This window comes from Podarcis vaucheri, assembly GCF_965113315.1.
Source record: "Podarcis vaucheri genome assembly, chromosome: 2".
In the NCBI taxonomy this organism is placed as follows: domain Eukaryota; kingdom Metazoa; phylum Chordata; class Lepidosauria; order Squamata; family Lacertidae; genus Podarcis; species Podarcis vaucheri.
This window is the reverse complement of record NC_138760.1, coordinates 55,344,123-55,372,120: the sequence shown is the minus strand read 5'-3', so window position 1 is coordinate 55,372,120 and position 27,998 is coordinate 55,344,123. Positions and strand designations below refer to the sequence as shown.

The 27,998-nt window shown below is 46.1% G+C and overlaps 2 protein-coding genes across 17 annotated transcripts in view; one reads left to right on the top strand and one right to left on the bottom strand.

Annotated features, from left to right (window-relative positions):
* Positions 1–27,998, bottom strand: part of SH3TC2 (SH3 domain and tetratricopeptide repeats 2) — a 350,436-nt gene that overhangs the window by 166,299 nt on the left and 156,139 nt on the right. The gene's annotated exons all lie outside the window — the stretch shown is intronic.
* Positions 1–27,998, top strand: part of ABLIM3 (actin binding LIM protein family member 3) — a 158,412-nt gene that overhangs the window by 98,985 nt on the left and 31,429 nt on the right. For all 16 annotated transcript variants that reach the window (XM_082213032.1, XM_082213043.1, XM_082213040.1 and 13 more), the window contains 5 exons: positions 3,286–3,469; positions 6,906–7,018; positions 12,369–12,495; positions 15,412–15,505; positions 25,656–25,743. In XM_082213032.1, coding sequence (XP_082069158.1) covers positions 3,286–3,469; positions 6,906–7,018; positions 12,369–12,495; positions 15,412–15,505; positions 25,656–25,743 — 606 coding nt within the window. The remainder of the gene's footprint in view (positions 1–3,285; positions 3,470–6,905; positions 7,019–12,368; positions 12,496–15,411; positions 15,506–25,655; positions 25,744–27,998) is intronic.

Below are 27,998 nucleotides of genomic sequence, written 5' to 3'. Positions count from 1 at the left end.
GACCATTGGGGTCCCTTCCAACTCTTAAGATTCTATGATTCTATGATTTGGACCCCGCCCATCAGACTGGGTTGCCCCAACCACTCTGGGTGGCTTCCAACATATATAAAAACAAAATAAAACATTAAGCATTATAAAAATTACCTATACAGGGCTGCCTTGAGATGGCTCTGGGGTCACATAACTGCATACCCTCCAACATTTCTCCAACGAAAATAGGGACATCCTGAGGAAAAGCAGGACATTCCAGGATCAAATCAGAAACCGAGATGGCTGCTGTAAATCTGGAACTATCCCTGGAAAATAGGGACACTTGGAGGGTTTGAAAGAATGCTGCAGTCTTCCAATTTTTGCATTAGGGCTGGAGCTGAAGCTGATATTTGCAAATATTTGAAAGTTGCCAGATGTTCCTATTTTGCTATTATTTATTTTTGTTAATGAGAGATTGCAGAGCAAAAAAGGCACATGCACTTTGAACATTTTGCAGGGATTCAGTGGTAAAATGCAAAGCCTCTCATGAAGGCCTTTTTGTACTTTTATGCCAGACATAAACGAAAGTGAAGTGCTGGACACAGTGTGGAAAACTTGCTTCTTCCCCTTAAATATTAAAGAGGTGCCATATTTTGGTGCCTGTTGAAAACTTTACTCTTCCAAAAGGCCTTTAAAGTTGAGCTCTTCCCCAGTAAGCATCTGTACTGAGATTGTTTTAAAGATGCTCTTAAGATATATGCATTGCTCTATCACTCGTTTGCCACCCTGGGATCCTTCGGAAGGGCGAGCCATAAATTTAATCAATTAATTAAATTAAATAAATTGTGGAAAACAGTAAGAGTGGGAATTAACAGGGTGCCTTATCTAGCTCTAACAATTCCCACTGTAAAATTTATAGATCCGGTTACTGCCCCTTCATAAGAGCAGCTGTTTCAATAACTGCATTAAGGAGCCCTTTCGCATCCGTTCTGGGCCATTAAGTTTTACAACATCTCAGCGTTGCTCCTCCCCAGCCACCCTTCCATCCTCAGGGCAAGGATGAGCTGAAGTATTTCCCAACACACACATCTCAGAAGAACTCAGCATGGGCTCAGAACATGCTGAAGCAATGGGCTCTGAACACGCCTGTCCTGCTGCCCACTCCAAACCTCTGGACTTTTGTCTGTGGAGCTCATGTAGAAAATGGCTCCTAAGAAAACTTGTTCATGGGTCCAAGATAAGGTGAGAAAGCAGGAATTGCAGGGGCTGCGCAGTCCATTGTTCCATCATCAAGACTAAGAGCAGTGTGTGGTTCACCAGGTTTCAAGCAGCAAATCTAGGCAAGGCATCATATCTGGAGGCGCTCACAGCCTTCAGGATAAGAGAGAATCAAGCAGGTCTACATGCTCTCATATTCACCTGCCAGCAGGGCCAGTTTGAGATCTTTTGGCACCTGAGGCAAGAGGTGCCACTGACCTCCCCCTAAATCCGGACCTGTGTCTGGCAGGGTGGAAGGAAACCAGTGCCATTGCAGCTCCCAGGTTTCAGCTTTTGGCTGCATCTTCCGTTTACCAGAAGCTGAGTTGGAAGCTGCCGTGAAGGCCAGATTGGGATCTCCTGCCCTCTACGGAGCATGTCGCCCAAGGTGACTCACCTCATGTGCACAGCCGTACTAGGGCAGCACTCTATCTTAGGACTGCAGGGCAAACTGCAGGGCACACCTTTCCAGCCACTTTCCACCAATCAGAATTCTTCCCTTCACAGAGCTACAATTCCCAAAGTTCATTGTGAAGAGGGATTGGTTGTTCAGCCCCTCTGGGATTTGTAGCTCTGTGAGGGGAATGAGGTCTCCTAACAATTCTCAGCACCAGAATTATTTGGGGAAAGCCATGGCTGTTTAAAGTGGTACCATAGTGCATTCAAATGTATGCTGTGGATGTGGTCCTTCACAACCACATCGAAAAGATGCAGTCCAAAGCCATAGGTCAAATCTTCCCCTTCTTTCCATAAATCTAAGTGTGTTTGTATGTCTTTGGTAAGTGAGCCATTTGTCCATTTCGTGACAAGTTTCTCTCAGTCACCTCACAGGGCAACTAGGAATACAGGGAATGCCACTGCCTACATTTTCCATTCTCTCTTGTGGTTGTTGCAGCAGCCACTAATGATACGATGCCCCAGCGTCACGCTGAGAAGCAGGATGGATGGCATGAATCTCCTGTTGCCTGAGCAGAGGTCAGACTTCCCTCTGCCAGGCTGCTCTGTCCAGGTACCCTCTTGCTGTCTGCTAATTCCCAATTAAAGAAGGCAAAGTCTGTTGCCGTCATGCACCGAGGCTCACAGACAATTTCCCAAAGCAGCAGCCAAGCGCTCTCTCTCAGCAGGGCACAAATCTCCCCAAAACAGGCCTGCTTGCTTTCTCTCTCTCTCTTTTTATTCTGGACCTTGCCAGCAACCCAACAGTGACATCTTGTGGGGCTTGGCCCTTTAGTTCGTTTTGTTGGGTTTAAAGGGTAGGCACCCTGAAGAACGAACACATCCAAACTACCCAAGGAAACGTTCTCAGGCTTGCTTTCCCAACTCGGTGTCTTTGCTCTGACCAAGGAACGTTCCTTCTGTCAGTGCACCCCCAACTCTGTTGTAGCACCTCACACAAGCTCTTTAAAACAGGGCAGTCAGACGTTGGACTTGTGGGGCCCGCTTTGCTTTTTGCCCAGAACCTCAGGATCTACCAAACATAGTCCCGCACAAAAGAAACACATTAAAGAACAGGAATTAAGGAACAAGCTGTGCCTGAGCACGTTCTGAGCCTTCCGAGTATCAGAACTGCATTGAGCTCATTGTCCTTTCACATAAAAGTCCTTGCTTCATTTCAGCTGCCTAATTTAGAAGGGAAAAGTCAGCCTGTTGTTGCTGTTATATATTTGGGAGTCAGCAACCTGTTGACCTAAACAAAAAATCCTCCTTGTTGTTTTTAAAAAACTGGATAGTTCAACTGGTTAAAGTGTGGGGCTGATAATACTAGGATTGCAGGTTCAGTCCCCATATAGGACAACTGCATGTTCATGCATCACCAGGGTTGAACTAGATGATCCTCAGGGTCCTTTCTAACTCTACAATAATGGGATTCTATACTGCAAATCACACACACACACACAGAGAGAGAGAGAGAGAGAGAGAGAGAGAGAGAGAGAGAGATGTCCTAGTATAGCCTGGTCTACCTTCTGCCCACCCCTGCTTTAGAAGAACAGGTCAGCTTTGGGAAAGATAACTGACAGGCTGACCCTTCTCTGTCTGTGTGTGCTTCCCCCTCTGCAGTGTGTGGCTGTGACCTAGCTCAGTCCGGCTTCTTCTTTAAAAACGGGGAATACATCTGCACCCATGACTACCAGAAGCTCTATGGCACACGTTGTGATAGCTGCCAAGACTTCATCACGGGAGAGGTGATCTCAGCTTTGGGCCGGACCTACCACCCAAAGTGCTTTGTCTGCAGCATGTGCAGGTGAGTGGGATGTTTGGCTGTGATTGTGGGCAACCCATTCATAAGTGAGAACCCCAAACAGAAAGCCTGAGGTGCTTGAACCCACATGGTGTGATGTGCAGATATGGCGTGGTAGAAACTTGCTCTATGCCGCACCTCCTTTTCTTACACCTTGGGGAGTGCCAGGGCAATGAAGGTGATATTTTCTTAAAGCATGAGGCAGCACAGCCTGGTTGGAAGATGCCTGCGTTCTTCACAATGACAAAAAGCTGTACATGCGTTGGGTTCATTTCTCTAAAATAATATAAAATAAAATATCTATACATGCTCTCAGAACAGTGGGTATCTGCACATTCAAAAGTACATACTTGCATGATGTGTCATTAGGCAATAACTGGTTCTATGACGTATTATTGTGCCACACTGGCAGGATCAAGAGCATGTCAAGCAAAAGAGGGGTTAATTCTGGCAGTCAGAATCATTAGCCTGAGGGTGGGTGGATGGTCCTGCAACTGGGGAGGGGGATTAGTAATCTCCCAAAGGAATGGGGAAGCTACTGTGGGGGCTATGAACTCTTCTAGGTCTCAGATATACTCTGGAGGGACAGGTCTATTAATTTGTCATTCTTAGTGTTGGGAGTGCATTAGGAGAGCATTAAAATGAAAGATGGAGCGAGGGTGAGTGACAGGAAAAGCTAGTCTTTAATTAGCCACACTAGCTGTGCAGCACACACACACACACGTCACTGCCACCACCATTGCTGTGGTCTGCTGGAAGGAATCACATAGCAATGTTGGCACCCACACAATATTTTCCCTTCAAGCATTGCCAGGAAAGGTGTAAAAGCAGCTATGACACCACTGGCAATGTATACATTGTCCCAGTATTGTGAGACAACAGATTCAACAAGCCACGGTTTGGTGTAAGTGTACATCAAGATGGACATTGGGCACAAGTTGATCAAGGTGGATCTGCTGCTCAGATATGGGCTGCACACACATCATACATTTAAAGCACATGGCTTCCCACAAAGAATAATGGGAACTGTAGTTTACCCCCACAAAGATCTACACTTCCCAACACCCTTAACAAACTGCAGTTCCCAGAATCCTTTGGGGAAGCCATGTGCTTTAAATGTAACTCTTGAGGAGATCAAGGTCGTACATACAGTTTGGAAAGTCCTGACTCACTTTGGCATGCTGTGGGTCACTTTCCAAAGACAGCTTCAGCCTCTTCTGTTCAGCTGTCATAGCGGCACTGGTGATTTGAGACCCCTGGTGCCTGACAGTCTGTAACTTTACCTCTATATATATATACAGCTTCTTTTGCTTAAAACTTGATGGGATGGGGATCACTGCTTCCACCTATGAGAAACAGATCAACCATTCTGATCCCAGACTACAAAACTGGCATTCTCTAGAGGTCCTATGCCACCCAATATATTTGTTCTCCAGGGTGATTAACTATTCAGTTAAACTGAAATTAATCCAAGCATGTAATGTTCAGGGTATGTTAACACATACAGCTTTGTTTGTATAGACCAGGTGTGCAGGTCTTTCCCTTCTCCTCAATGGCATATCCTTTGCTGCAAGCTATATTCCCCACTTTCCCCCAATTACTTTTCCCAAATGCCTGTTTGATTGCTTGTGTCTTTATAGACAGGAGCACTTGCTCTGCATTCTTCGACACGTGCAAAATCCCATCTTTTCCTCTCAGGATACTGAAATCTGATGAACTGCTGCTGTGTTCTTGCAGTCACCAGCCAAATTAGAATCCTTGCTTCACCTATATACATGGGTGGAGGTGGAATTACTTACGATTGTGCTCCTTTTTATCTTTTACTATCTTGAGTGTAAATAGAACAGGGCAGTTAAAGTGTACTAACCCTTTTGAATGATCCTCTGTAAAAGGATCTCTGAGAACAGCTTCCATTGTAATATTTCCACGGTTCCTCTTGGGGTGTTCAGAACCATTGAGTATCTTCATGACTTAAACAAACAGGAAAGAGGAGCAGGCGAAAGTGAACCGAGCTACTACCACAGGCATTCTCAAATCCACGATGAAGCAACTTTCATAGCTGCTGCTTCACAGGAGCTAACTTGACTATACAAACATGCACCCAGATTGTGTATCCGCAGGGAGTTAGCATGGTGTGAGAGTGTAGCTAAAGGGGCGGAGGAAGGAGGGTGCGATGGAGGTAAGTCACCCCGGGTGTCACCACTGAGGAGGGGTGACAAAATGGTGGGCGGCACTCACTATGGGGCCTGCAGCATACCTGAGCCACGCATCTCTCCTGGGAGAGACGTGATGCCTTGGGCGCCCGCAGGCTCCACGCTGCCCAAACGGTCCACCCAGGGCGGCTGAGTGAGAGGAGGCAGGCAGACTCTGGAGGCCCCACAGAGCATCCTGTCCTGGCTCGCCCCACCCCATGGTGCAGGGCACACACGCCGCCCCAGGCAACCATCGGCTTGGCAGTCATTGCTGTGATTATAGGGGTCATGGCACATCTCATCCCCCCCTCCCTGCAACTTCCTTTTATTTGTAGGTGTTGTGGGAGGGGGGAAGGAGCCCAAGGGAGGGGAACCTTTCCTTTTGTCTCATAACATGAAGGACTCCTGATAACTCCTTGCATGACACATTGGCCATTCTAGAAGAAGAGGGAGTGCTTCTTTTCACATGCCTTCTGTCTACGTGTGTGAGGTCTCCCAAATTATAGTTGAAGTTGATGCCTGTGTGTTCCCACTCATTGACTTTTCTACATTGAGTTTTGTGCACATACTTCTCTGTTTTCTGCATATGCAGATAAGAGCATTGCTAGTTCTGCAATATTCATTTTTTTCTGTTAAAAAAAATAAGACTTTCATGGTTGTGAACCAAATATTGATCTTTGAATTGAAATGTTCGGATGTGTTATAAGGATCATGAAATCTGTCGCTATAATATTTGATGTTAAGCCATTGGTTCTGCTCAGTTGCAGAAGCAATGAGAATGATATTAACTGTCCTACTTTCTAGTGTGACTCTGGAACTTTTTTAAAAAAGAAGGGAAGTAGGGTATAAAGGAAGACAACAAAATGACCGAGATGTTGAAGGGGGAAATAGGAGATGCCTGGGATAACCCATGGGGAACACAACAAATTGGCCTGCCCCAGAATTTTAGTAATACTGCAACACAGGGGGAGATTGAGAATGGAGCAATGTCCCTTTTTTCTAATTAAAATTTTCAATACCATGTTCAAAAGCAACATACAGAGGAGGAGGGAACAAGGCTTAAAAATAAAAGAAAAACAGAGGAAGCAACAGCGAGTGCTGGAAATAGCTTGAAGAGGCATAGATCCAATGATGGGTGTGAGGTGCTATAGAAGAAGAAGAACTAGCAAACCGGCAAAGGGGATCCATAGGTATCTGAAGTCCTACAGAGTATTTGTGATGTTTTCTTGGGTTCACTTTTCTTTCAGGAAGCCGTTCCCCATTGGAGACAAAGTCACATTCAGTGGCAAGGACTGCGTTTGCCAAACCTGCTCCCATTCACTGATCAGCAACAAACCCATCAAGATTCATGGACCAAGCCGTAAGTTCAGCAGCCCCTACCTCATTGTTTTTATACTTTGCCAGTAAATGTGTAGAGATCCTCCATCTGATGTGAACCCTTGAGATTCTCCCCAGGCTGTAGATCTTTCTCAGGCCACACCTCTCACTGGCTCCACTATGCATACTCCTTGCATGTTTTGCTGGGCTGGAATGTGTCCTGAAACTCGGGTGCTTCTTGCTTGCCTGGGTGGAGAATAGAGAGGGTTATGTGACTGTGGAGAAACTAGTGTACAAAGGAATATTCACATTCAATGTTATGCCCGGTTTTGCCTCTGGACCCACCCACCACAGGCATCTGGTCTTCAGAAGTTTGTCAAGAGAATTATGTGGCCCTCAGGTTGAAGAAGTTTCTCTACTCCTGTTTTAAATGGCGATCACTCTTTAAAAAATGCAGCACTTTTTTTGGCGAGTGCTCTGCACTGGGGTGTGGACCAGCTGGGCACAATTGCAATGCAGGCTGTGTGATGTCAGTGTGGAAGCAACAGATGTTCTTGTTCTCTAGTGTTTACTTAGACACATTGATTGCAAAGGGAAGAGCAGCACAATATGATTATAAAACTCTGTGTGTGTGTGTGTGTGTGTGTGTGTGTGTGTGTGGGGTCATCCCCTGATGACAGCCTGCTCCTGACCAGGCTGCAGGGAACTTCTGCCAAACACGAGCAACACTGAACACAATCCAATGAGAGCACTTGTACCTATTGATTTCAATAGATTTACGTATACATAGCACCATGTTTGAGAATGTGGTCTGCATGTAGACCAGCCTGAGACTTAGCTGATGAAGGATGGTTTAAAATACTTATTTTAAGAAACAATAATAGAAGTGCATAAAGAAGCCACTGTTAAAAGAGAAAATCAAACTTACACCCGCATTTCTGCAGACCCCTATATTTGGAAATATAATTCCAAATTTGTGCACTTAGCTAATACACACACACACACACACACACACACACACAAATGTATATAAGATGTTGGTGCCCACAAGGATTCCTCAGTATTGGCTTCCCAAAGGCATGAGTGTGTATAACTGCACTGTGACCATTTGATCCAGGGTTGATTTTTCTGATGCCTAAAACTGAACCATGTTTATGTGTCCAAATCAATTGAAAATCAGGATGCACTCTCTCTGTCTTGGCTGCTGGATCTGTAGGCTACAGCTGACCTCCAGGCTGTTTTGTTTGCTGTATCCCGCTGATAACCTCCAGACTGGTTAGCAAATGCATTTTTAGCAGGTGTGGAGGATCTTAATCTGGAATGGGGAAACCTGTGCTCCTCCAATGTTGTTGGACTCCAACTCCCATCAGCCCCAGCCAGCATGGCCAATGGGCTCCCTAGGAAAGAGATGCCCTGTAAAGGGAAACAAGGGTGAGAATTCAGGGTAGGGTTGACTATTGGCCTTTCCATGGCTATGAAAGATGGGGGGCGTCTTGTGAGATGCAGTCTAGGGCACAGCTTCTTTCCTTTGGATGGGAGGCAGAAGCTGAGCAGCTGCGTCTGTCAATCTTCTCCATGCTATCAAAGGAGCAGGAGGCCTGCTATAGCTTGGAATCTAATGTATCTACAACCACTAAAGTAACAGAGAGATAACAGAAATGTGTACTTGATGACAACAATATTCTTTTACCAGCTTCTGCATCTACTCCAAGAAATGATTGCACCCCAACATCACAGCGTCTTGTCCTTCCTTATATGAGACGATGTCTCTGATTGATCAAACGATGTCACTGAAATGCAATAAAATCTTTCATGGCATCTTTGGCTGGAGTTTGTCCCTGGAGTTTTTGGAATGATGAAGTTGGCAGCTGTCCTCCTTTCAGATCCCAATATTTCAGAGTTACAAACAGCTTCCATCCATGCAGCAAAGTGAAACAGCTGCTTCAATCTGTATTTTAGACTCCATTCATGCTATTGGACTTGGAGACAGACAGATTTGGACCTGTAAGGTGCAAGCCACTTCAAAAGAAACAGGAACTGAGCAAGGGCATAGTAGTTTATTACAATGAGGGATGTGGAGGAGAACTTCCCAGTGGATTGTGGGCCCCATGTTAATTATTAAGATAGGGGTGTCATTTGTATTTCCTGGCTCAGAATGTCTTTGGCTGGCCCTGCCTCCATTCTTGTGATACTTGTAGCACCAAGGTGATATATATAATATTAATACTACATGTGGCACACATGTAATATTGCACGTCACACATATGAAATTGTGCACATAGCATGTAAGAAAACCTCATCACTCTGCTAAGGTATTTTCTATTAAGTCAATGAGATGTTCTCTGGGTTCTAATTATCACCTTATAGCTGTAATAATAATAAGAATAATAATAATAAGAATAATAATGGAACCGAACTCTCAGAATCAGACTAGTTAGCCAACAGTTTCTGCTACTGGAAACTCAGGAACCAGGTGCTGTGAATCAAACTGGCTGCCCAGAGCCTGCTGAATCTGCACAATGCTTCTCTTCCCCTCCCTCTGTGCCTGATTTCCAGGAACCTGTTTAGACCCAGGAGAGAGAAACCAAGTGAAGCCCACTATGCGGTTTCTGCCCCCCTACCCCACCCTTCCCTCTCCATGCCCTAGACCACTATCAGGTCACCTGAAGACCACATCCTCCCCTGAAATCCACTCTTGCATATATTCCTCTCCTTGGCTGTGTAGCTCAGGTTACTTGAGGGCAGCATGGATTATTCATAACCAGCTGCAAGCAGCATTCAGGATGGGTCCGGGTGAAACACAGTGACATATTCTCTCTCTCTCTCTCTCCTTATATTAGCCACTGCTCTTAATGCACACGCACTGGTGCTGCTAAAACAGCACCTCACAGTTGTTTCAGAAAAGGAGGCAGGAAGAGTACTGTATATGCAAAGGCTACCTAGACGTGGGTGGCGCTGTGGGTAAAACTTCAGCGCCTAGGACTTGCCGATCGTATGGTCGGCGGTTCGAATCCCCGCGGCGGGGTGAGCTCCCGTCGTTCAGTCCCAGCTTCTGCCCACCTAGCAGTTTGAAAGCACTCTTAAGTGCAAGTAGATAAATAGGGACCGCTTTATAGCGGGAAGGTAAACGGTGTTTCCGTGTGCTGCGCTGGTGCTGGCTCGCCAGCTGCAGCTTCGTCACGCTGGCCACGTGACCCAGAAATGTCTTCGGATGGCGCCGGCTCCCGGCCCCTTAAGCGAGATGAGCACGCAACCCCAGAGTCGGACACGACTGGCCCGTACAGGAAGGGGTACCTTTACCTTTACCTTTTTACCTAGATTAGAACGCCCTGCAATACATAAAGGCAAAACATTTTGCTGTGGGAGTTTAATATCATTTTGTTAGCTGCTGTAAAACATATAAGGCTTTCGTGATTAACTGCCTTTTCTTCCAGGATCCAGAGCAAACTTGTCTGAAGTGTTGTATGACGCTTTTAAAAATAGCTGGAGATTCCCCTAAGCCTTCCTAGCAGTGGAATGTAGCAAAAAAGGGTGAGCAGCCCCCAAGCCTGAGGGTAGCATTGACAGATTAGTGAAGCGAGAGATAAGGAGGAACAGCAAATGGAGCTTGAGGCTCTGCTTCGTGTTTTCTCCCTCCAGCACTCTTGAGGTGTGGTAAATGAAAGGCAGCATCAGCAGCACTGCCCTTCACCTCTGCACCTTCCCCCTTCACCTCTGCACCTTTGGGCATTTTGTTGCATTTGCTGTTGCTAGAATTGATTTCCCAAAAGGATCAGCCCATCTTCTAAATGCGCAGCAACCCATGTGGCAAAGCGACTACTTGGAAATCTGGGGGGTTCTCCGATTTTGAAGGGACAGGAGGAAAGAGCCTGTCAGAGCACAGTCAAGGTCATGGCTTCCAAGCCCATGTGCTTCCTGTCACTAGTCTCCACAGACAGCGAGGGAAATGGGAAAGGGAAGGGAAGCTGGTAAATAACACCACGGGCCGGACATGGCCAAGACAGACAGAGGTTAGGGAACAGCTCTTCCGATGTTGCCTTACGTCGAAAAATGCCCTTCCATTTCTACTAGTGGGAGACATGGGGTAGGTGGGGGCTGCCAGCAGAATGTCATCCACCACTTGCCTGTTCTTGAGCAAAATAATTCAATGGGGCATGGAGATGAAACAAAGGAGCCCATGGTTCCCTCAAGCATCTGGTGGTGTGTAGAAGCTCCATCCATGTGCTCCACCTCTGTTTCTTTGATTTCCTTTTCCCTTGTGCCAGGTGCTCCTAAGTTAAGTTCTTCAAAAGTGAAGGTGCTCCTGAATTGCCACATCTGACTTGGTTTGAGCAGTTGGCTCAGGAGTGGAAACAGCAAGGAGCGATTCACCAGGAAGAGGAAGGAATTGGCAGCCAGCTGGAATGTGGCCGTTCTTTCCACAGGCCTATTACATAAACACACTACTTGCCAGCAGTAAAATGTGGAAAACCAAGTCAGGCTCAACAAATGTGACCTAAAATTGGAAGTTCACTTTCTGCCCTAGGTGCTTGGTTCAGCACAGGGCTGAGAGCAATATTTACAACTTTCAGCTTGCAATTTTTAAGGGAAGGAAGTGTGTGTGTGTAGCTGTAGCTCAACAATTATTTTGGGAGCCACTTTGTGCCGTTCTCCACTGTTCCCTTCTGGACAACCTTCTGGGACCCACTTTCCTGTGATAGGCAGGACCCAGATGCAAAAGTGGGTAGAGCCACTAATGCAAAAACTCCCATTGTAAAGCAGTGCCCTGTTCTCACTGGGCTCCTGAGCATGCAGGGCCAGTCCAAGGTCAGGGTCCAGGCACAGAGAGCTTACAACAAGGGTCAGGCAAGCAGCAAGGTCAGAACAGTTCATGATCAGAACGTGCAGAGGCTGACTCTTATCATCTGCCTTCTTGCAGAGAAGGACTTTTCTCTCAAGGAGACCTTTACTCCTGAGGAGCCCAAGTAGGCTAGTTTCTACACATACACCCCTCTTTTTTCCTCCATTCAGGCAAGAAAAAGGCATCATCAGATTTCAAGGACATATTCCAGCCAGGCAAAAGATGTGAAGCAGGTCTAGTGATGGATATGGGGAAAATTATGAGGGCCAGACAAAGAGGCCTGGAGGGCTACACTCCCTCCTGGCCCTGAGGTCCTTCAACCCTGTGCTACATAAATAACTACTCCTTGCATTAAATTAGGACAGGACCCTGAAAATGGCACAGGGCTCCCGGAATGTCTGTACCCTTTACTGCATGCCCTGTCATTCAAGTTAGTGTTGTCCATGATTCTGCAAGGCAGCATGCCATTGGTGGGCACAGCTGTCCTTCAGTGTCTGCTTCTTAAACTGTTCAGGATACTGCTGCTGTTAATTCTGCTTCGTTTGCTTCCCAGAATGTGCAGGTTGCAAGGAGGAGATCAAGCAAGGTCAGTCTCTCCTGGCCCTGGAGAAACAGTGGCATGTCAGCTGCTTCAAGTGCCAAACCTGTGGGATCGTCCTGACTGGAGAATACATCAGCAAGTGCGTGTCTCCTCCCCATGGCCTGCTGGCCCACATTCCTCATGTCTCTGCTGAGTGGGTGGGGATTGCTTCAAAGCTAAGCATTTGACCTGTGCCCTTGGAGAAGGTCTCCAGGCTGCACCACCTGGCATCTCTCGTTCAACTTTGTATATTGTATCCAAGCTGGGAAAGAAAGAGTGACTCTTCTGTGCCTCCTCTTTTTCATTCCCTGTGTAATGCACAAAGAGGGGAGTTGCACATCTCGTTCTAGGGAAAGATATGCAGCCTCCTTTTGCATCTACCTGGAGGGAACCAGCAGATCACCTTTCCTACAAAAGTCATTTGACAGGCCAGAGGACTGCTGCAGTAAATACTGCACCTATCTCCTGTGTGTAGATGGATGAGAGTTGAAGCTGTGACATTATAGACAGTGCCAGGAAATATTTGAGGCTATATAAGGAGAACAACGTTTTCTCTTGACTGAGCAATGCAGAGAAATTGCTTTCATTGGCAGTAAAGCTATCTTAAATTCCCTCAAGATAATTGTTTGTAAAACTGCCATCAGTACTGAAAGTCACTGGACAGCGTCTGCTAGAATCCCATTTAAAAGCCACATTACATTTTTACTGTGCAGTTAGTGATTTAATTACTCAATACACACTGGTTAATCAATGGACACTTTTAGCCCTGGAGTAATCTAGGCATAATAGGGCAAAGGATCTTCTGAATCCTTTCACACAAAGACAAATCCTTGTGCTATCACAATGTGTGGGTGTCTTTCTGAGAGCTGAATTTGATTCCCAGTATATATGCAGCAAGGGACGCGGGTGGCGCTGTGGGTAAAAGCCTCAGCGCCTAGGGCTTGCCGATCGAAAGGTCGGCAGTTCGAATCCCCGCGGCGGGGTGCGCTCCCGCTGCTCGGTCCCAGCGCCTGCCAACCTAGCAGTTCGAAAGCACCCCCGGGTGCAAGTAGATAAATAGGTACCGCTTACCAGCGGGAAGGTAAACGGCGTTCCGTGTGCTGCGCTGGCTCTCCAGATGCAGCTTTGCCACGCTGGCCACGTGACCCGGAAGTGTCTCCGGACAGCGCTGGCCCCCGGCCTCTTGAGTGAGATGGGCGCACAAACCCCAGAGTCTGTCAAGACTGGCCCGTTCGGGCAGGGGTACCTTTACCTTTACCTTTATATATGCAGCAGGCCAATAAAATAAAATAAAATAATAGTCGCATAGCAATTCAACCATTATATTTTACAAGTTCCCTCCCCCTCCCTTTCCTAAACAAATATGAATGATGGTGTAGAAAGCGTAATGTGTGAAGCAGGTTTTGTCAGACTTAACACTCCTCAAAGAAAAGTCTACAGACATTTCCTGCCTGCCTGCCTGCCTCCTTTAGTCTCCTTTATCAAAACTCCTCATGCTTTTCCGCACAGGGCCTGCTCTCCATTGGGCTAAGCATGGTCACAGTTCTTTCTTGCTTTTGGATGGCCACTGCACTCGGTTACTTCTTCATTGTGTATAGACTGCATTAAGATCATTAGCACATCTCCATATCATAGCCCCCCTCCCTTTGCAAGAGTGAGCAAACAGATCTGGAAGTCTTTCATTAACCATAACTTCTCATTTTGCACAAATGAGGAAACTGCAGTTAATGTCTTCAGAACATGACAGAATAGTAAATCGTGGCTTGGAATTAAGAGCAAGAAGAGCTCTCCAACAACGTACATTTCCAGGTTCCCTCCATCTTTTAACAGAAAAGCCCAACATTCTCCAGTATTGATGGTAGGGTTGCTTTGTACAGTATTCTTTTTCAGATTTCGTAACTAGAAGTGTATAGAGTAGCAATCACACCACAATTTTTTTTATTTAAAGGTGTTAAGATGATGACACTTGGCTGAATATCCTGCCTTGTTCTAAACCAGTTAACCATAGTTTCTGAGTTTGTATGAAGAAGGAAATTATAGCTAGTGGAAATCTTCCTGGTTTGTTTGCTGCCATGGCAGAGGGAGGGTTGAAGGGAGTGTGTGCACAGCCAGCAGGCTTGTTCTGATCTTGGCTTATTAAGCCAATATACGGTCATCCAAATTCACCCGTTGTGTGTATTTCTGAATCAGTCTAACGTGGCTGAGAGCAGGTGGCCAGGGCAGTGTTCCCCTGAAGAGCTCATTCACTGCTCAACCAATCCCTGATGCAAACCCCGGTACATAAAGAACTCCATGCTTGCATTGGTCTCTGAATTGGGTCAAAGCAGGTTAGGAGCAGATTCAGGCAATACTAGTTCCATGGTACCCTTATGCAATGACTCTCCAGTTCAAAATCTAGCTGTCCCATAAGGTTTTATCCTACCACCAGGAGTGACTGGTGTCTTAGAACAACTGGTGTTCTAAGAGACCATGGAAACAGGGAAACAACCTAAGTCCCTGAAAACCTTTTGAGAGCAATAAAAGCAGGAGTCTAGACTCATACGCCTCTTTGGTGTGAACATCTCCCTTGCCACAGGGCACCTTTGTGCCCCAGAAACTGCCCTCCTGCTGTCTCCTGGGAACTGTGCAGAGGCACAAAGCTGAAACCTTCCATATAACCCTTCCCTTCTCTGTCCTGTGCAATGCAACAATGAAGAGGAGGCAGAGTTGTGGTGGAAATATGTCCTACAGCATGGGGAGTGAGACGAGAAGAGGCAAGGAGTGGAAAGTCTGAGATCAGGGGAAAGGAGCCTCCTCAACCCCAATAATGTAAAGCAGCCTTTGTGAACTTAACTAGAGTTTCTGACTGGACACCAAAATAAGCTCCTGGCAGGCTGCTTTTCCCCTTGGTGCCCTTCACTTGAGCACAGGTCACATTTCAGCATCATACAATAGAAATTCTGCTGAGGGGTGGGGGGAGATTCTTGACTATCCTTTCCCCTCTTCTAAGCCTCATAGCCTGAATCTTTTCCCACAGGGATGGCATTCCATACTGTGAATCTGACTACCATGCCCAATTTGGCATTAAATGTGAGACCTGCAACCGGTACATCAGTGGCAGAGTCCTGGAGGTGAGTTCAGTGCGGACAGGGCCTTTTCTCTAACACCAATAGTGTTGTTGTTGTGATATCAAGGAAGCTGAGCTTTGTGTTAGTAAGAGATACACAGGACATTATTTTTTTCCCTTTCTGGCTTAAGGAAAGGTACATGGTGCTGCTCAGACTTGTGACACTTCTTGTTACACAGGGATTACATGCAGGGCTTTTTTTTCCAGCCGGAACTCAGTTCTGGCCCCTCTCAGGTGGGCACCATTGCCATTATAAAAGAACAAGAAAGGTGTCCATAGTAAGTTCTGTCTCCTCTTTTTCTAGAGAAATGGTACTGGATACATGGATAACTATTGAACGATCTAAGAAAGGGCTATCAAGTCAGGTGGTTTGGCGTTTTGTTTTTGTTTCTTTGTTTTTTTTGTTCCTGGCACTGTCTAGGCTCTGACGCTGATTTTACCCCAAAAGTAAAATAAAAATTGTAATCATGTCATCAGTGTAAAGCTGGGGTAAAAGACTGCTGGCTCTCCAAGTGATGCTGGACTTCAACCCCCATCCTCCTTGACCATTGGTCATGCTGGCTGGGGATGATAGGAGCTGGAGTCCAGAAATATCTGAAGGGCCACAAGTTCTCCAGCCCTGTTGTAAGGGACTGGTTTTCTGGAAGGGTGTATGTTGCACTTCAGAATCTGAGTGACAGGAGGCGAATCAGCAACTGTGCATTACGAATATATAGGCAAGCCTGGAGGATGCTAAATATAGCCATCTATATATAACTGGAGTGGGGAGTGCTAAAAATTGGCACGGCTGTGTCTGAATTGCATAGCATGGAATGTGCGATTTCATTTATAATCTGTTGGCTGCAGTGCCATCCTCCAGATCTAAGTATCATTGGGGTGTTTCTGAAAGTTTGTTTCCATTCCTCATGATGACAGAGGAAAACACACTGAAAAGGTATGAGGAATGCAGTATCTGTTGTAAATAGCTCAGCTGATTAGCGTATGGTCCGATTTGCACCAACACGTTTTAGGTAAGCACAGAACTCCTCAGCTTCTGATAAAGCGCCAGACCCATATCAGAAGAGCGCTGCTGAGTCAGACCAAACACCTATCGAGCCCACCATCCTGTTTCCCATAGCAGCCAACCAGATGCCTTTGGGAAGCCCATAATCAGGCTATGAGCGCCATCGCCCACTCCTGCTGTTATTCTCCAGCATCTGGTATTCAGAGTCATGCCGCCTCAGATCCCCGTCATGAGAAGCAGCCAAGGACAGGTTCATCCTCCCTGAATTTGCCTACTGCTTAAGTTGATGGCCATCACTATGCAATGACGGAGCAAATTCTATCATTTAACTATGTGCTGTGTGAAGAAGTCCTTTGTTTCATCTGTCTTGAATCTTCCAATGTTTAGCTTCGCTGGATGATTGCAGGTTCTTATAGTAGGAGGCTGGGAGATATCTTCTATTGACAGTCTCCCCACTATGCATAATTCTATTAACCTTTATTGTGTGTATCCCCCACTTTCTTGCCTTTTTGCTAAACTAAGAAGTCCCAGATCTTTCCTGATAGGGAAGTTGCTCCAGTCCCTTGGTCATTTTTGGGTATGTGGCCTTTGTCTGTACCTTTTCCACATCTACAATATCCTTTCTGACAAGCAGCAGCTAGAACTGTGCACAGAATTCCAGATATGATCACATCACAGATCAGTATGAATAGTATTATGGTATCCTCTTGAAGTGCGTAATTGAATTAGGCAAAAGTAGCCAGGCACTTTGTCCATCAAGTGCCCAGTCTGTGTTCCCAGCCTGCAACAGAAGACCCTCTTCTTGGGATTTTGATTCTATCAGTCCTGATCACCTGCAAGTGCTCCTGAAGAAAAGGAGGAGCTGTAGCTCAGAGCTAGATCATCTGCTTTGCATGCAGAAGGTCCTAAGTTTGATCCCCAGCATCTCCATGTAGGGCTAGGAGTATTCACTGTCTGACATCCCGGCAGAGGTGTATTTAGGGGAGCACGGCTGGTTTGCCTGCACTGAGTGCCAAGCTGAGAGGGTGTCACAGCAGGTGCTGCAACAATGACAAACAATGGAAGGTAAAGGAGGGCACCAGATTTTGGTGTCGCACAGAGTGTTGTTGAAATGTTAAAGCCCCAAATCCTGGAGACCTGTCTCCGATCCCAGAGAGCTGCTGCCAGTCAAGTGCAGACAATACTGAGCTGGGTGGATCAGTGATCTGACTCACTGTAAGGCAGCTTCCTAGGTATGTATCTCCTCTTCCAAGTCCCAGGCATTTCAGCAATGCTGCTCGACTGTCTCTGAGGCTGCAATAGTCATCAATTACCCTACCTGCCCTCCAGGTGACATGAGCTCATTTCTCAGATGCTCCTCTCCATCCATCTACCTGAGAGAATGCTCTGTCACCAGGTTCCACACCCTGCCTCTCTCTGTTGCTGTGGCAACAAATCCTGCACAGCTGTTAGCCATGCAGCAATGTGCCAGCAGGCAAAAGGAATTGATGGTGGATGAAGGCTGTGACTGCAAAGAGAAACTTTTGAGCCCAGGGCAAGCATTCCAGGACCCACAGGGTTTGTGGAGTGAGATAATTAAAGTGTTGACGCTCCAGGGTGTTGGAAGGGTCTAAGTCAATGGCAGAACAGAAGCATTGTGTTAATGTAAACAGCAAGCCAGGTGGATTAAAACTGTGTTGGGTCTTCCTTTAACAGGAATAAGTGAAGATTACTTTTAAAGTCCTTTTTTTTAGAGAGAGAGAGAGAGAGAGAGAGAGAGAGAGAATGAATTAATTTCCCCTAAAGCCTGCAGCCAGTGGGTGGCATTCAACTAAGTTTTAAATTAATGGTCCTAATGTAGTCATTTATTGGAATGGGTCTGTTCTGAATAAAATTTAGTTGAATACCACCCACTGAATTGAAATGGGGTTCAGCTGGGGCACAGATTCAGCTCCAGAATCTGTTTTCAGTGCCATATCTGAACCCTGAAATATGTGAAGAAATGGTAAAGAAAAATTTCTCAGAGCATGTGCAGAGTTTTCCCCTGAGCAACTGCAGCCTTTCACAATCAATTTAGGAACAAGGAGGAAGGCAGATGGAAGTCTTGAATTTGGCACTCCTCTCCTCAGAAACTGAGCCCTGGCAGGGAGGTAATGAGGCCTGCCAGTCCTGCCACAGACAATCCTTTTCGTAGACTTTGAAAGATTCATGGACACGCCACTTTTGCATGGTTAGGTGCTTGTCAGTTTCATGTCAAGCTTTTGCCTCCCCACACCTGCACTGGCCATCTGCTTCCCAGACTTTAATAAAGGCCTGTCTCCAGAGTGAAATTGACATGGAGCTGCCACACACCCACCCATCTGACTGTTCAAAGACCCACACTAAAAGGCTCCTAAGACCCAGAGCGTATGAAGCAGCCCCTGAAGGCCAGGAACTTAAGCATTAAGTCAGTTTGCCAGCTGCAATTCAGTCGTCCCTCCGTCCCATCTGTCTGCCCCACACAGTCAAGCCAAGACATGCGGAGCAGCCCTGGAAATGTGTTTTAATCTTATAGCCTGGCACAAAGGAGGGCAGTACTGCAAAGAGTGCCTTGATTCTAAGCATTTGGCCAGTTGATCTGCACTAGGCGTGCAACCTCTTAAATGTTGCTACAGCTCAGTAGCAGAGATGACCTGATTGTAAGCTTCAGAATGCATAGAGCAGGTTGGAAGACTTCCAGAAGAGCAAGATCATTGGATTTGCTCTCCACAGCTGAGTTCCTGAGACATGCTCAATGGTTAAGAGTCCCTTCGCTTCAACTGCAAAAGGCAAATTCTTGTGTTTTCGCAACTGACATGGAGGGGAACCAAATGTCTGAAAACACAGAACAAATGTGAGTTTCCCAGGCTGCTGCGTCTCAATTTTTGGACACATTTTCAGAAACATCTCTCTTCTCTGCTTCCTATGCTGCTCTAAACAGACACAAACAGTGGACCTGACCTTCATATTTCCCAGAACATTTGAGACAAGCCTTATTCAGCACCTTCTTTTTACTCCTTGGTTTCCTGAATTGCGTCTCTCTAAGGGGGATCCCTGGAGCCTGGTCAAGGGGAACTCCTTGTCTAATCCTGACAATGGGATTGGCTGGAAATAGGTCAGCTGGGCTCTGGGAAGAGTCTGCATGTGACCCTGGAGCACAATGCAGAGTGGAGAGGAGAACCTGATGTGTTGCGTAACGATGGCTGCAGAGCCATGGGGCAATGGAGAGGTCCTGTGGGCATGGCGCGACCTCTTCTTCTGAGAAAAATTCAGAGCACAGTCCTTTGCCGTCTTTTCCAGTCATATCTTGGCATGCAAACTCAGCTTCTCGGGGGTTGTCTTGCTCATGCTGAGCACCGGAGGTGGTGTGTCCTAGGAAGACTAAGCCTGCTAGCTGCAGCGATCACAAATCAGACAGGGTGGTGGGGATGCCCAGGAGTTTGGTGCCCGGAGGGTAATAATGCCTAGGATCCTATTGCCCTCCAAGCAGTAGGCTCCCATCATCCTTCTTGACAAAGTGTGGCATAAGTGTGCCTTTAACTATCCTCAGCCATAATCAGCCATCATATGCTTACGCCTCTGGTTGTTCCATATGGCTCTAAGATGTGCAGCCAGCTATGGATGATTAATGAGTCTTAAAGGAACGACAGTGACACACACCCCTTTGAATTATAATAAGCAGTGTATTCATAGTAGGCAGCACTGGGCTCTCACAATGACTGTAATTTTAATCCGTATAAAATAAACAAGGTGGTTGTGATTTGGTCTGTCGGGAAACTGCACCTCTGCTAGAGGTGAGGCTGAGATGGGTTAGGGACTTCCTTCACTTGTTGGTCAAACCAAGTCCAGAAAAGGCAGGTTGGATTTGGTGACTAGAGTATCTAGTTCAGGGGTGGGGAACCTCTGGCTCACCGTACCTCCAAAACACCACGGGGAAAGCATGCTTGATGTTTTTGTACCCAGCAAGAGAAGTGCTTCTAGTTCCAAGGCCAGCGTGTCTCTTAATGTTCTCAACCGGGAGACCAAATCCAAAAGGAAGAGTAGCCCCTTCTAGTTTCACTGTATGAATACAATCCAGCAAAAGGTAATAAAACACAATAAACCAAAGTGCAAAATAAACAAAACTATAAAGCCAAGGCAGTTAAACATCACTAAAAGCAATAAAATCAAGCAACCAGCTAAAAGCAATTATGACATATTTTTCAAGTTGGCTGCTGGACTAAAGGAACTGTAGACTAAATGGAGAAGTAATATGGGATTGAATTTTGATGAGGACGACATCATGCAGCCGCTGTGTGAAACTTGCATGAACGAGCAGCAATGTTTGGAAACGGCCACAATTTTTTAAAAAAACCAAAAAACCAGTCCTATTCCTAGCAGAAACACTCTGTCCTATTCTTATCCTGCTCTTTCATTAAGAGATTGAGGGTTTCCCCCCAACACACATCCCTTGTAGTCCATACTTAATTGTAGAATTGGGCAGCACGCGATTGTCCCAGCCCTAAACCTCCTACGGACCGGGAGACACCATAGCATGCTAGACGGAAAGGTGAGGGGCTCTCTCTGTCTCTCCCCCCCCCAGTACCATTTGGCAGCATGAAGCAAGGGCCAGGTGGAAAGCGATGGATGCCAAGGGATGCTGCTGCACTAGTGGGATCAGCCCAAGGGCATTTCTTTTGCACTGGGAGCTTAGCGCTTGATCCTATGTGAGCTGCCGCCTCAGTCCAGTGGCTCATAGGATTGGGTTGCAAATCCCACAGAACCTTTTACTTCTCCTCTGAGAGTGGGTCTCTGGGCTTAAGCGGCCAGCTTCCTTGACACAGTTGCATTAGATGGCATCAATCTGTTATTTGATTTTATACCCATATCACTTTAGTGACAGGCAAATCCTGCAGTGACTCAGCCAACACATTCTCGTAAATCTCCATGGAGCTCTTCCAGAGGATGCATAGATTAGCAGGGAGAGTGTCTCGCTGAAGGCACTGGAGAATTTCTGCAAAGGTGGAGCAGGGAGGGGAGGAAGACATTTGTTGCTTTTAGCTGTAAGCAACTGAGTGATTCATTCACTCCATTTGCATGATCATCATTGATTTCCGTATTCCCGCCCTTTAAAACTAGGAAACATGTGAGAAGAAACATTGGATAATGCAGCAACATAACAGAGGGCTGAAGCACTGGTCTTGGTTGGCTTTTTAGCAGCTCAGCCGGCTCCTGTTCTTCTTTTTTTCTGTGTGTTGAATGAGTCTTGCATCAGGATGAGGGAGGAATTTGATTCCATTCACATTCAACCTACCAAATCTGCACTTTCTGAAACAATGCACAAACTGAAACCCAGCCATCCTTTGTAATTTGCACTTCTTTGAATTTTACAATAAAGTTCTCTGGCCAAGTAATGTGTACAAGAATGCACACTATAGAATAACGTGTGCATAAAAATACTTACTGAATGAAAATAATATACAAAATTGCATTGTGATAGGGAACAATGCTTTGTGAAAAAAATAGTGATAACGATGGGGCAAATTGCATGTTTATGTCTGTTATGAGAAATTCACATGAAAATGCTGGTGAATTTTCAAGAGCACTGTGTGTGTGTGTGTGTGTGTGTGTGTGTGTGCGCGCGTGCATATGTGGCAAAATGATTTGGAAATGTCAAGGACTGAATTTAAGATTAGAAAAAAGATAAACTGACAAAAACCAAAAGTAATAGGTTCAACCTTTCCTAGCTTGCACTGAGGACAAATTGACTCCCAAAAGTGTTTGGTATAAAAATTATCTGCATTTTCTGTATAATGGAAAATTCAGAGTGGGGTTTCTGACATCCAAGTAAACTGGCTTTGGCTGTTGGCAATGAGGGTCAGAGCAGGACTTACATTATCGATAAAACTGCTTATTTAAAAGCTGTCAATTCACATGGTGGGTGAAGAGGAGAGGTGGGTGCAAAGTGGGTGAAGGAATTGCCTCTCTGTCTTCATTTGAAGGACATCTCAGGATTTAACTAGGTATTGTGGATGCTGCCCATGTGTCCAGATTATCTGGTGGCATCAGCCCTGTTCAGGCGTTTGCCTGAAAATGTTCAGGCTCAAACTGAGAACTAGGCGGGATTGTGCATGCAAGCTTTGTCCCTCGCATCCATGAGTGCACTCAGAAACCCTGAGCACTAGGACATATCTCAAGAAATACAGGACTTGAGGCAGATAACAACCCAAGATGCATGCTATGGGCTGGCGGGCTGGCTGGGCCAGCCTTTAACCATCACTGAACTCTAAGGCTGGTTTTGTGGCAGGGGCCCGGCAACTCCATAACATATGCAAGCAGCTTAACAATCACAGGAGAGCAGTGGGCTTTGTTTCATTTTTGTGCAATAATTATTCAGGCAGAAATGACAAGCCATGAAGTACATTAGGGTAAATGGGACACTGTCCCACCCACCGCAGTCTGCCCTCAGCCAGCCCCCACCCTTCCTGCCTTCTTACTTACAACCAGGCCAGAGAGTGGCCCTTGCTGTCAACTTCTTCCTCCTCAGTCTGAGTTGCCCTTGTAGAACTCAGCAGGGTGGAAGAGAATGGGGGCAGAACTAGGACAAATTAGTTCTGCCTGCCAGTGGCTGTGATTGCACCTGCCAGTGGCTCCTATGCCGCCATCTGTTGGCCTCTTGATCAGTCTACTGGTCCCAGTGGATACCACCCACCAGTGGTTGGCAAAACTGGTGCACCATTGCTTGATTGCTGTGCTGACAGCCTAACTGGCAACTATGTGTTGCGAGACTCACGTGGCCCTTTCTTAGGAAAGCCATTACTGGTTTTAATGCTGGCTTTAGCTTTAAAAGTCGCTTCTCTAATTAAAAGCCTTCACTATCCTTCCCCCTCCCCACACCCTTCAACAATCCCTCATCCTTCTTTCTATTATTATTATTATGTTGCTGCTGCTGCTGCTGTAAAATGTCCCTTTGGGAGCAGTGCTTTGCACAGAATGGGGCTGATTGCACCAAGTTAAACTAGTGGCTGCATCTGAGCTCTGAAGCCCTGCAAGTGAGCCTATAATTGAAATCCTAGCAGACACTTTTGAATGGAAGCAAGCTACCAATTAAGCCTATTATCCTTGTTTTAAAGGGCAGGGAGAACAGCCTTCTTACATCACAAGTGGGCGAAATAGTAGGTTGCTATTTCTAATCCTGTTGAAGGCAACAGAAAAATAAAAGTTGCCCTCTCAAGAGAAATCAGGACTGAATACTCAGATAGCAAACATGGCTTCCGCTTGTGCTCATCCGGCATAGACTTGAACATTCAACTTCGTTGCAGCCATTGCCCAGTGCCAGATCTGTCCAGCATCGCCAGATGATGATGGTTCGTTTAGTGACAGCTTGTAAAACAAGAATGTCACACTATTCCAGTGGTAGTTCACAGCTAGGATGACACCCTGGGCTTGGCTGTGCTGTGACTTGTCACCCTGCCCAACTCTAGCAAAGTCACTGGATTGACATAAGCTGAAACTTGGTGGGAAAAGATGACCCTTTTATTCAGTGTGACAGATCTGAGCTTGTGGGCTTTCTTTGTCACAGAGCTATCACTAGGGCGGATCCTACAAGCTCTCTCCCTCTGTAATCTTCGAATGACCCCATAGATTAAGTCAAAGTCTAATGCAGAATTCTCGGTTTGAAGAACCAACTTTGTGTTTCAGTGACTACCTGCCATTCTGATGTCCAGGTACTCCATTTGCTAGGTGTAAAAGGCAGCATCTAGTGCTAAGCAATAGTGGACGTCAGTAGCAACTCAGGGCTTGCCCACACTTCTGCTTCTCCTGTGTCCAGAAACCAGGAGTCCAAGTAGTTTCCCACTTGTCCTGTACTTTCTAGGCATAAGTTCGGGTGGTTTTGCCTTTGCCCCACCACTTTTCCCTGGAAAACACACTCTTTCATGCTAAATCAGAGCAAACATCAATCTGGAGAAAACCCAGTTGACATTTGCTCTGATTCAGCGGTGAAGAGTGGATTTTCCCAAGGGAAAGTAGTGGGGCAAGTAGAAGTGTGGATGAGCCCTGGAACTCTGGCACTGGAATAAAAAAGAAACACCCTGCACTGTGTTTCTCGCAGTGGGCAATGAGATGACTAGCCCACCCCACTGTTGTTCCCCAGTGACTGGTACAGTCATGCCCTGCAAGACGAATGCCTCACAAGACGGAAAACTCGCTAGACGAAAGAGTTTTCCGTTTTGGAGGTGCTTCGCAAAACGAATTTCCTATGGGCTTGCTTCGCAAGACGAAAATGTCTTGCGAGTTCCTGCGGGGTTTTTTTCCTCCCCCTCTTTTTCTAAACCACTAAGCCGCTTATCAGCTGATCCGATAAGCCGCTAAAAGCCGCTAATAGCGCTAATCCGCTAATCCGTCAATGGGCTTGCTTCACAAGACGAAAAAACCGCTAGACGAAGAGAATCACAGAACGGATTCTTTTCGTCTTGCAAGGCACCACTGTATTCAGAAGCATCAGAGCCATCATAACTAGTGGCCATTGACAGCTATTATTGCCATGGAAATTTCAGGCATGGGGGGGCAGTCTGGATTGGGACCACAGGGGGGGCAAAGGGTTAAAGAGCCCCCACAGCCACCAGCACCACACACCACAGTCCTGATCTGAACTGGAGCTGATCAGTGCTGGCTATTTCTGCAAGAAATAATATGTGCTCAAGGACTAGCCATGTGTTTAACATAACATGGAGTTGGCCCTTAGTTTCCAAGTGCTGGTTTTGAGTTTTCTAAGCTGCCTGGATGTTTCAGATTATGATTCCCACCTAGAGATCAAGTTATTTTAGAGCATCACTCCTCTGGGACTCTTCCTTGATTGTTGTCTCCTAGGAGTAGATCCTTTTTGGTTGTGGCTCCTTATTTAATCTTGGGACTCTCTTCATTGATCTAGCCAAAGGGCCCCTTCCTTGATAGCTCTAAGGAACCAATTTAAAACTTTTTTTTTTTGTTCCACCAAACTTCAGAATTGTTTTAGTGATGATATTTTATGTTGTTGGTGATGGCTGCTTTATTCTTTCTGCAAACCACAGCCAAGATTAAGAGATATAATAAACTAATTCTTACAAGAGTGCTGTCGAAACGTAACTAGACCTGATTGCCTGGTGATCTTCTTTTCTCTCATTCATTTGTTTAGGCAGGAGGGAAGCATTATCACCCCACTTGTGCCAGATGTGTGCGTTGTCACCAGATGTTCACAGAAGGGGAAGAGATGTACCTCACAGGTAGGAACACCAGCTTCTGGGGCGAAAGGTCTCACTCTGAAGTGGACTGTCTACTTCTCTCCCAGCCTCATACACAACCTTGGTATTCAAAACTCGGAGCTTATAAAATTCCTTAAGGGTGTTGTGAATGTTGCTTGAGTGTTGGGCACTCCACATTTTCTAAGAGATGAATTTATTAATCTTCATGATGCATTGCTAGAAGCAGAGATTTCATGTTAATCAATCCTGTTTCATGGAGACCCGTGTTGAGAGGCCACATGATGAAGCCCTGAGGCCAACTTATTTGCATTTCCTGTTTGCAACAAGTTCAGATCACTCGAGAAGTTGTGGTGGTACGTGCCCTTGCAAGAGGAAGAGATAAATAATTACTGGGTCTCAATGTGAGCTTAGGGTGTCTTTCCCCTTATGGATCTATTTTCAGCTTTGGTGGGGGGGGGAGTGTTTGTCCCTTAGACAACCTTTAGGTGCTCGTCACCCTGAGTCACTAATTACCCTGTGTCTGTCTGTGTTAATTGCAGGGTTGGCTACTTCCCACCCTCGCACTGCTGGAGTACTTGGCTTAGGGAGGGGCTGTTGTCTATGTTGGGTGGCAATTGATGGTTGCTTCATTGTGGGGGAGCAGAAGTGCCATTAGTGTCACATTGGCCCATCAACCACTAGGATGGGGGAGTGGAGAAAGAGCAGCTCCTCTATGCATTGCACCTGGCCATCATTGCCTGATCCTCCAGCCCATGAGAGGATCCTGTTGCTATGATGACCACAGCCCTCAAAAACGTTGTGCCAAGAGGTGGGAATGTATACAGATATAGGGTAGAAGAGAGGGTGGGTGGGATTCTGCCTGTGGAAAATAATTATTCATTCTGTGGGTGGGAGAGGATGAGTTGAATGGCCATGAGAAGACCGGGATTGGCTTTCACAGTCTTTTACTCCAATTCTATCTGGGCGTATCTCCCCCGCATGGGGCTAAATCAGCCAAGATTTCATCCCCAACTTCATTTCTGTCCCTGAATTCCTCCTCTTCTACCTCCTTTCCCCATACCTTCTTAAGCAGGGTTCTCTACTTACATTACTTCCATCGCTTCAGGGAAAGGGCTGTACCTCCGTGGTAGAGCAGCTGTTTTCAATGCAGAAGGTCATAAGTTTGATCCCTGTCAACTCCAGGTAGAGCTGAGAAAGACTCCCTGCCTGAAATCCCAGACAGCGTAGATGATCCTAGGCTGGATGGACCAATGGTTTCCTATCAGCAGCTTTATGCACACCTCTGTCTTAGGATACATTTCCAATATAATAGAGGAAGGATGATAAATGTCTACTTATCACATTAAATGGCTGTTCAGAGCAGGTCTGATTTATAGAAACATGTCTTGGGAAGTAGAAGGTGTTCGCTTTCCCATGTTGTAAGCTGAGGAGTTGGGCAAATTAATTGCTGGAGACTGCCTTAATTAGCCTGGCAGAGCTGACAAGGAACTTCCCTTTGTTATGAAGATTGCCTGGTTGTTCTTAGAAATATCTAGAAAAAAAGATGTTTCTCCTTTCTTCCACTTTATCTAAGAATACTATAATCTACAGTTACTTCCAAAGGTGACTTGTTTATTGAGCATTCATCCTAACTGATGTGCACAAAAGTTTATATGATGGCTGTATATTGAGCATTCTGATTTGTCTGCAGAGAGGTTAGATGCAGTGGTGTTTGGTGAATTTTTTTGTAGGGGAAAAGTTAGAGCCAGAGGCACCAGCTTATGAGGACGATAGGGTGGGATGCCAACGTCACACGTGCGATGCCCCAATGTCCCAATGTCATGTGTGTAAGCGTCATGCCTCCCTCCCTAAGCCGGGCAGAAGCTTCCTGGGCTTTGGGAAGGAGGCACCAGGCATTAATACTTCAACACTCTTAATTTACTGGGAACATTTAGGGGATCAACCTGGTCCCCCTAGTCCACTGACCACACACCACTGGTTAAATGACGTTGTATCAAGCAGTTGTTATCCTACACTTTCCAGTGTGGTTCTCTGTTATTTCCCTTTCTGCAAAAAGGCTGGTTTTGCAGGAGAAGAGGGTTTGTTGGGCGAGAAGCTCCAAATCCACTTAATTGTGTGACCTGAATTTACCGGCATGCATTTGAATCCCACCTGTATGTGAAGAGAAACTGCGTTTTGAGCAAGAGAGAGAGAGAGATGGAGAGAGAGGGGGGTGACTTTGGGTTCTATGAGCACCTTAGGCTCCTGGCTTCTGGAGATCTGATGTGGGAGTAGTA